Source organism: Saccostrea echinata, unplaced genomic scaffold (assembly GCF_033153115.1).
Source record: "Saccostrea echinata isolate AGI-Se365-2 ecotype Australia unplaced genomic scaffold, CSIRO_AGI_Sech_v1 ptg000018l, whole genome shotgun sequence".
NCBI classification, from domain to species: Eukaryota; Metazoa; Mollusca; class Bivalvia; order Ostreida; family Ostreidae; genus Saccostrea; species Saccostrea echinata.
The window spans coordinates 4,618,173-4,626,999 of record NW_026889767.1 but is presented as its reverse complement, the minus strand read 5'-3'; the positions used below and the strand labels follow the sequence as shown (position 1 = coordinate 4,626,999).

At 32.1% G+C, this 8,827-nt stretch overlaps 1 protein-coding gene across 1 annotated transcript in view; it reads left to right on the top strand.

The window, feature by feature from the left end:
- The first annotated feature begins 592 nt into the window (after positions 1 to 592).
- LOC133189455 (uncharacterized) overlaps positions 593 to 8,827 on the top strand; it is a 69,594-nt gene continuing 61,359 nt past the window's right edge. The window contains exons 1-4 of the mRNA XM_061324825.1: positions 593 to 661; positions 1,934 to 2,038; positions 7,161 to 7,271; positions 7,645 to 7,816. Coding sequence (XP_061180809.1) covers positions 593 to 661; positions 1,934 to 2,038; positions 7,161 to 7,271; positions 7,645 to 7,816 — 457 coding nt within the window. The remainder of the gene's footprint in view (positions 662 to 1,933; positions 2,039 to 7,160; positions 7,272 to 7,644; positions 7,817 to 8,827) is intronic.

The following is an 8,827-nucleotide window of genomic DNA, read 5'->3' as shown; positions in this document are numbered from 1 at the left end:
GGAATAACAGTACGGATGGTTTGTGATTTACTGAAATTATTTTTGTGAGGTTCTTCGGCATATTCTATGGATGTTTACAATATTTACCAACATTCTTTGAATTGAAAGGATATATTAGAGATAATGAACCTCATCCTGCCATCGTTGTCGAAGGTAAGTTTATCTATCGGGCATTGCGCCGGCCTTGGTAAAAGTGAAACTAAAAACAGCTGAACACAACAGGTAAACACGCGAGGCATCGACAGCTAGCGTCGTTAGCAACTGATTGTGTTTGATGTCAGGGAAAAAAAATGAATTATTTCTCTTTCATAACCTTAACAAGCTTAAAGACATATGATAGATATACATTAATTGTTAATTTAAATTTATTAAAGATAGTTGCAGCAAGACCTGAAACAGGGAGGGAGGTTGTAATCCCCCCTTTGCCACCCATATTTTTCTCTCCTTCCTCAAATTGAATCCTATATAGATTAGGTTTTATATGTAGTATGTACTCTTGTTGATGCGAGAGAAAAATATGTAATTATTATAATTTTCTTTGTTCAGATGCTGTTGTCGTTTTGAAAAAACTGTCCATCATGATTCATCGGAAATGAAGACCCTAACGTTTGACAAAGAAGAGTCTTTCTTAAGAGGACATATTCCTCTGCAGAAGTTCAAGGTTAGAAAAAAATATTGTGATTCTTTTTCAAGGCTCCCCTGTATTTCGTTCAATACAGAACATCTAGATAGTGAATTATCCTTTTCCATAAATTATCTTTTTTTTTTTATTTACAGCGGATATAATTTTATAAATAATATTACATGCACAGTTTTGTATCTATTTGAAAACTGTTGATTTTACAATCATTTTTAATTTTACAAGTTCGTAAATGCTTAAAACGTTTTAGACCTGGCTCTATATTTAATTATATATACTCTGACAGGGGTCTAGAATTACGCTTTCCCATTGCCCGGGGCAAGTGAAATTCATCTCGGGAAAGATAGTTTTCATGATAAACTTACCCGAACGGGAAAGTAATAAATTTCAGGCTGAGCCAGCAAAACTTTTCGAGTTTATTAAAAGAAATCAATAACAATAAACATCCAATTACATTGTATTAGAATCTGCACAAGTCTGCTACATTTCGTTTATTTAATCTCCAATACTTATCATAGGAAGTCCAATTACTTGTATAATATCGGAACCAATCCGGAAAGATCTCAAAATTACGGAATGGCTTTTAAAAAAGAAATGATGTTTTGAAAACAATGTTTTGTCAAAATGTGATTAAATCAATAGATATTTTAACAAAATAATTAACAAGTACATAATAATTGCTTTCAGATGGTGTATACATTAAAACCACACAATAAAAAAATAACAAAATAGAGTTGTTTATATTTTTCTAGATTTTTGTTTTCGAGTTCTGTTTTAGGTTAATTAATGATACGTTTTCAAATAAATAAACCAGTAAAATTAAATGATTTTCTGATATGTTTTCAAAAAAAAAAAAAAAAAAAATCAGTAAAACTAGATGATTTTCTCTATCTTTTTGGGGGCAAGTGAATTTTGAATCTGGGCAAGTGGATTCCCAGTCATTACTTGCCCGTGGGCAAGTGAATTTAAAAAAAAATTCTAGACCCCTGCTCTGATATATTTAATTTTAGATCTTAGGCCTATAATCCATACCTACATGTACAACAAAATGAAAAAAATACTTTTTTCATTATAAATCAGCCACATACATATATTTTTATTCGAAACTTGAAGGAAAGTAAAACTGAAAATTACATGTCCATCTACCCCCCCCCCCCCAACTTTTGACCCCCTTCTTTACCCAAATACTTACTGGCAATATCATGTGGCTGCTATTGCTAATGATGTAAATTTCAATGTAGCGGTGATTCAATGCAATGGAGATTTCAGTGTTACATTTCATTTGTTTGACAGAAGCAGATAGAGACGTTGAAATGGGAGAGTTTGGAGGAAATAGATTTTTCAGGGAATGGCTACTGTACAGATGCAGTCATAAATATCATCAGATTGGTCAAAAAGGTTTGTTTCCATCATATAAAATGTTTATGTTTAGTGCTTTCATAAAATACAACCTTGTCAATTGTCCAGATAATATTCTTCAATGGTTCTTAAGGATATCCGATCCTCAGCCAGGAAGGATAATTTTTAAAATTATTATTTGACTTAAAAAGTCTCAAAATAAAGATTGAAATTGAAATTCATTAATGCAACAATTTTTATTTCATGCATCTCAATATGACTGAAGGTTCTTCGAAGTCTGAGAAATGTATTGTAAAAAGTTGATAATCTGATCCATAAAAGCACAAAATAAATATATTTTTGGAGAAATCAGATTTCCTTTAATCTGGCCTTAAATATCAAAACTTATTAGCATGATATGAAATCAGAAGTGATCTGCGATTTCTTCTAAGCTTTCCACAGTATGTATTATGCCACATTTCAAAGTAAAAAAAAGAACTAAAATACAATATCGATATCTTTAAAAAAATAAATTTTCTGCAAATGTCTGGATACCTATAGTTTTTAATCCTAAAATATATTTATTGATCAATTAGCAATAGGGTTCGCCGACCACCGTCTCTGGTTCTAAACTTTACTGTGTTGTTATGGGGTATACGAAAGACGCTTGATCACGTCACCCGTGCGCTTTAACACGTTATTTTCACTTTCTCACTTTTGTTTATCAGCTTGATTACGAGTTTGCGATCGTTATATACCTTTGAGTTCCTCGTTTTGGGCGGTAAAATGGTCACAGATATACCAAACCATGCTGTAATATAAATAAAGTGGCGTGTAGCCATAAAACGAGAAGATCCTACGACGAAACGGTTACATAGCGTCCCTGGATACAGCTAAAGATCACACCTTTGTAGTTTGCCACTACTATTTCCAAGAGTCTGACTGAGGGGTCAGAGTCAGGTGCAGTAAGGTTGATTTATTGATAATCTGTACAATATAAAGGATTTCTTGATTTCATCAGTGTTCATTTGATTGCTATTGCATGTAATGATTTATTGAAGTTCATGTAGCTTAAATGTTTCTGTTTTGTTTTACATTTCAGAATTCAGAATTTCCAATACTAAAGTAAGTACAAATTTAATCATGCATCACGCAAGTCTCGTAAAAAAACAAGTGAATTTATAGTTTTTATTTATCACTGAGCCATAACATGTAAAGAGTTATAACTGTATGAAAAGTGAATCACAAAATAAGATTACTGTATTAATGTAATTTGATTCGACAAAAAATAATAGTTTGGTTAGAATGAAGTGCTTGCTGAAGTCCAGTAACCATATGTGACTTCAATTTCAGCATAGCAAGTGATGGAAGACAATTTGAAGAGACTCCACATTGTTAAAAGCAACTGTGGGAAAAATTAGCAAGTACCAAGCACCTCATCTGTAATGGAGATGACTTGTAGTAATCAAATCCAACATGTTGTTATTTTTGAATTTCTACAGGAGAGACTACCCCTGAATACAAAGAACCTATTCATAAATAGATCCAATATCAATGCAGACTTTGGACAACTTTTCTATTAACCACTTCCAGAAATTGAGAATTGTAAAATAGTTTAGGATTACACTGGTTTCAACAATTAAACATGTTCAGCTATTTGTCAATGCCTGATGGTATATGAACTGAATTTTATCCTTTATATATTTTGCAATTGCTAATTCTGGGAATGTTACTTAGTTGACAAAAGTGCACAGTAAAAATGCTGAAGAATTAAACTAATTAGAGTCAATATGAAAGCTTAAATGTACAACTTCTTCTTTTACATGTGCCAATCCAATGTTTAAGCTGTAAACACTGCTCACTGAAAAAGATCCAATTATAGCCAAACATGCTTATAGCGAATATGCTTATAATGAAGTGACGCTTAAAGCGGAGCGATTTTCATTCTCCTTGACTTCAAATGTATTGAATACTTAACAGATATAACGAATTATGCTAATAACGAAGCAAGATTGTCGGTCCCGGAACTTCCTTTTTTAGAGTGTTTACTGTATATAATTGGATCGTGATATGGCATTTGAAGAAAAATAAACAGAAATCTTCAGAAAATGACACAATTTGAAAAACAGTTGAAAAAACATGTATTCCAGCCCTAATACGTTAGACCAAAATATAGCTATTGAATACATGACCTGCATATATTTTCCTAGTACATGTATAAGTAAACAGCATTCATGTGAATACTTCATTGTCTTTAAACATTTTCCCTGGAAAAATATGGCAGGTACATGTATTCTATGTTAAAAATGAGCTACATAAAATCAATATGTACACCTTTATTTGATACAACTTTCTTAAAACATTTTTCATTAGTGTTTGGAGCTTCCTTAAACATATTCAAGGCTTGATCATCTGGACAAAAAAGTTGGAATATAATTGCAAGAATTGTAGATAAATTCATTTACTTTATACATGTTCATTCTACCGAGGGAATGCAAAAATCTGGTGATTAGTAGCTGTAGTAATTGTGTAGATGGTTATACATTTATCTTTTACATATAACAAATGATGCTTAGATATTTCCTGTAGTATTAAAATGAATAGAGAAGATCCAATTTTAAATAAACAGAATTAAAATCTTTTTGAATTAACAAATCAGAGAATGTAGAAGAGATGTATCAGAGAAGTGAAGTGCTCATTAAGAGATGTATAACTGATCTCGCTTTGAATTCATTTTCAATACAATTTCATTGAATTCATGATCCACAGTCAAGAAATTGAAGTATTTAAACAGTAGTTGATGACCATATTCCTGTCCCTGTCATGGAATCCATGATTATTTCTATAATGGTTCTGGCCAGGAGTTATCAAAGAAGTCATTAAAATTTCTTTCTTCAGTGATCTGCTGCTTCAATTGGAGAGGCTGAAATAAATAGTTTATTTATCCATAACATCAAGCTTCAGAAGTAGTAAAATGATTGTTACTGTATATTTTGACTGAAGTATGCAGAACTCATGTATAGTATGTAAATATATTGTCAGGAAGACTATAGGCTATCCATACAGTTATTTAATAGAAGTGTAACGATACAGCAATACATCGATCGTATTGATCACAAGGGCTTACGATACGCATATCGTATCGCCATGTATATATCGTGATACAGTACATTATAATTTTCATTGTTTTGTTTAAAACTTCAACATACAAGCTTACAAATTTTAGTGTTTTAAAATGACTGAAAACAAGGTAGCAAAGAAAAAATACATTGTCAAGACTATAAATCCACCTATAATAAAGTTTGGTCAGAGGTATCAAGATATTATTTTTATATTTTCTATAACTGTAGATGTTAGCAATGAATAATGTCTTAAGATAACAGTCAATTCAATTTTTGACAGCTGTATCATGATACATCTTGTATCACATGACCGTATCGTGATATGTATCATATCGTTAGATAGCTTGCGATACTCAAGCCTATTATTTAATTACATGTATTTAATTTAAGTAAATCTTGGGATTAAGTTTATACCTGAAAAATGAATATTTTGGCTAAATTATGAAATATTTGGGGAATTTCTCTATTTGATCTCCTGATCATCAGTCTATTCAAGATTGCCTGCAGCAAAATGGTGTAACATCAGGAACACTGCAGCTTAATGTTTACACATCCCATGGTACCCTGTGCCTCCCAGTTATTCGTAGTGTGAATTTAAAACTTCTGTGCCATTTATCTACAGTTTGAAGTTCTAGTTGACCTAAATAAAATGTTAAACAATCAAGATGAATTATAGAACATTGCAAAGAGTAATACCCCGGTATATGTTTTAAAAATGCTTGTGATCTTTTATTAAATTTGTAAAATTGGGGGTATTCATTAAAGTATCTATAACAAGAATTATCATTCACATTTCAAGTGTGGAATATGGGCTGCATATAGATTCTATTGTTAAAATGATATTGTCCTACAGATCCGGTGAGGGCTTGACCCGAGACACAGATTATTCTAACTAGGGCAGCATAGTAGAGGTACAGATGTTGTTATCTCAAACTCTACGGAACCCAAATTTCAAAGTTCGAGATGCCAAATTTTAACTGTACTACTACTAATATATAAGATCCCTATACATGGGTGTGTGTATGAGTGCACAATGTCTTGCATTAATATAAATATGATTATTAATGAACATACACAGTAAACAAACCTGCTAGTCTGTGCATAAAGTACACATCTATTTGTTGAACACAGATACAAGGCAGATCTCAATGTTATGACTGAAGTTGCTGACACATCTATGAGGGCCATATATATTCCACTTTTAGCCAATTTAGGGTCAGACAGCAGAGGCTGGACTCCTTCATTCTACAAGTTTTAAATTGAAGTTAAGTGTCAATCTGACAATGAAGAGTATGTTAGACATAACAATGACTGTGATGTGAGAGACAAAGGTACGTGCAGTACGTCCTCTAACGTCAACAAGTGTTCACTTTCGTCTGCACAACATTATTTCTACGAATGATAGTAATTCCCATGTTTTGCTGAATTATTAACTTTAAGTACCTTTCTATCAAATCTGCCTTTCTGCCACGTGTTTTCATTCCTCCTTTTCTCATATCCTGTCTTAAATCGCTTCATTAAATGTAAATAAAGCGATATCTTGCGAAACGTTTTGACGTTTTCAACTTTGTTTACAAGCGTCTTGGTGAAATCAAGCGTTCTCCGTATACCCCATAACAAAGTAAATTTAGAACCAAAAACGGTGCTCGGCGAACCCTATTAGAAAATGTAGAGCTCTTGTTTTTATTCGCTGTTCTTGAAATGAACTTTGAAGAAATACCATGGGTAAATTCACATTACTTTGTGAATACTGTCAGGGACATTTTTGTGAGCATTTTTCATTTCCTTAACTGCTGATTTTCAGAACCTGAGGATCGGACTACCTTAAATCTAGTCGGTAACACAGTGTTCCATCAATTGACGTGAATGTTTTTACTTTAATTCACAAAAGTTTTCAGATATTCCCTCTTGTTTGTTTCTTTACATAAAAGGTATAGCCTTGAAGTTTTCTTGTTAAATAAACACCATATTTTTTACAATAATTAATAAAAACAATCATATGTTCCATAAATGTGTAGAAATACCTCATAGTTTTAATATCTGGTTTTTTTTTTTTATAGGGAATCCTCTCATGTCTACAGAGAGTTGATTTACAGGGATGTCAGATTCTAACGGATGTTGGAGTGAAATGGTTATCAGAGATCCTAGAATCAGCGAACAAACTGACACAGGTATGTATTACAGGAGTATTAAAATTGCTCATTTTTGGCAAACTAATGAGAAATTATTTGTTAAGCATGATTTATCTTAAATTTTGTACTTTTTGAAATACTTTGTTTATTTGAACTCGATCAAATCCTTTACTTTTTATTCAGATAACTCTCAAAACTACATGTACATGTACACTGTTAAAAAATCCTCATTGATAAATTATTTGTCTATAATACTTCTTGAATTCTATTTAATCTCAGACCTCAGTTAGAAAAGGGTCAAAATTACAGAAAAATCCCTTCTTATGGGGACAATTGATTGAGCTAAAAAATGCTGAACTTTTACCCGAAAATCTTAATATTCTCCTACTTTATTTTATAATTAATTCTGAAGGTAAATCTGGATGGCTGCTGCCTTGTATCAGATGTGGGACTGGCACATCTTCTAGGGGTGCTACCAGAGAAGTGTCACGTGTCTGTGATAGGGACAGCCGTCTGCTGTCTGACGTCAGCCAGAGACAAACATGTCCGAACAGGGGGTGGGTCAACATTACCTCCGAGTGAAGGTAATGTGCATCAACACAGACATAGTACCATGTTTTAAATATAGGACTTGGTGGTCATTTCTATTTTTAGACTAAGTGCTACATTTTTTTCTCAAATTCATGAAAAAAAAGAAAATAAATGTTTCACACTGGGATTGCTTGAGATAGTGTTTTCCCTTTCTTCTGTTTAGATTTAAATAAAAAGTATATCTGATCATAACAATTATGGATAAGAAAAGGACTTCTTTGTTGCCTCGGGTAGCAAAGTTATTTTTTCCCCCACATTCTACCATATATTATTTGTATTAAAATTGTATTAGTGAATTAAATGTACAGTTAAGTTCTGGACTAGTATGAAATTCTTAAAATGTTACAGTCGATCCTGCTTAATAGTACATTCATTTGATTAATATACTTTAAAAGATTAATTGCTTTTAAGTTGCAGACATTGAATCCTAATTAAAACCTTTTGAACAAGAATATAAGAACATTGTGTTAGACTGCTAAACATTACATAGAAAATTTAAATTTATTAGACATTTAAAGGGTCTGAGCCACAGATTTGAAGTTCATATTTTCTGCTATATTATATATTATAATGACTTATATGTTGCTAGAGCATTTCACGCCGAAATATATTAAAGTCTTGTTTAGAAACTTCTTTTATCTTGAAATTATTAAAGATAGAATTTCGAAACGCGTTTAATTGACACATATCCTTGCATTTTCACAAAGTAAACATTATCCATAATATTTGAGAAATGTAGAAAATTTATTTTGTATTAATGGAAAATATAAAAACTGTAATACAGAAAAATCAGAGTAGAAATGGGAGAAAGCAAACCAACTCACCAGTATTGTCAGTCGTGCTCAGTGATGTGTGCAGACTAACAAAACTGAACACACCCCTAAACACTGACAATAACAAAGCTCATGCCCTGTTTACAAACGCAGGTGTTTGACGTGATGTTATGAAGAATATCTTGTCATTGAATTCTTAGAATATCCATGTAAGTTCAAACCGTTAACTGA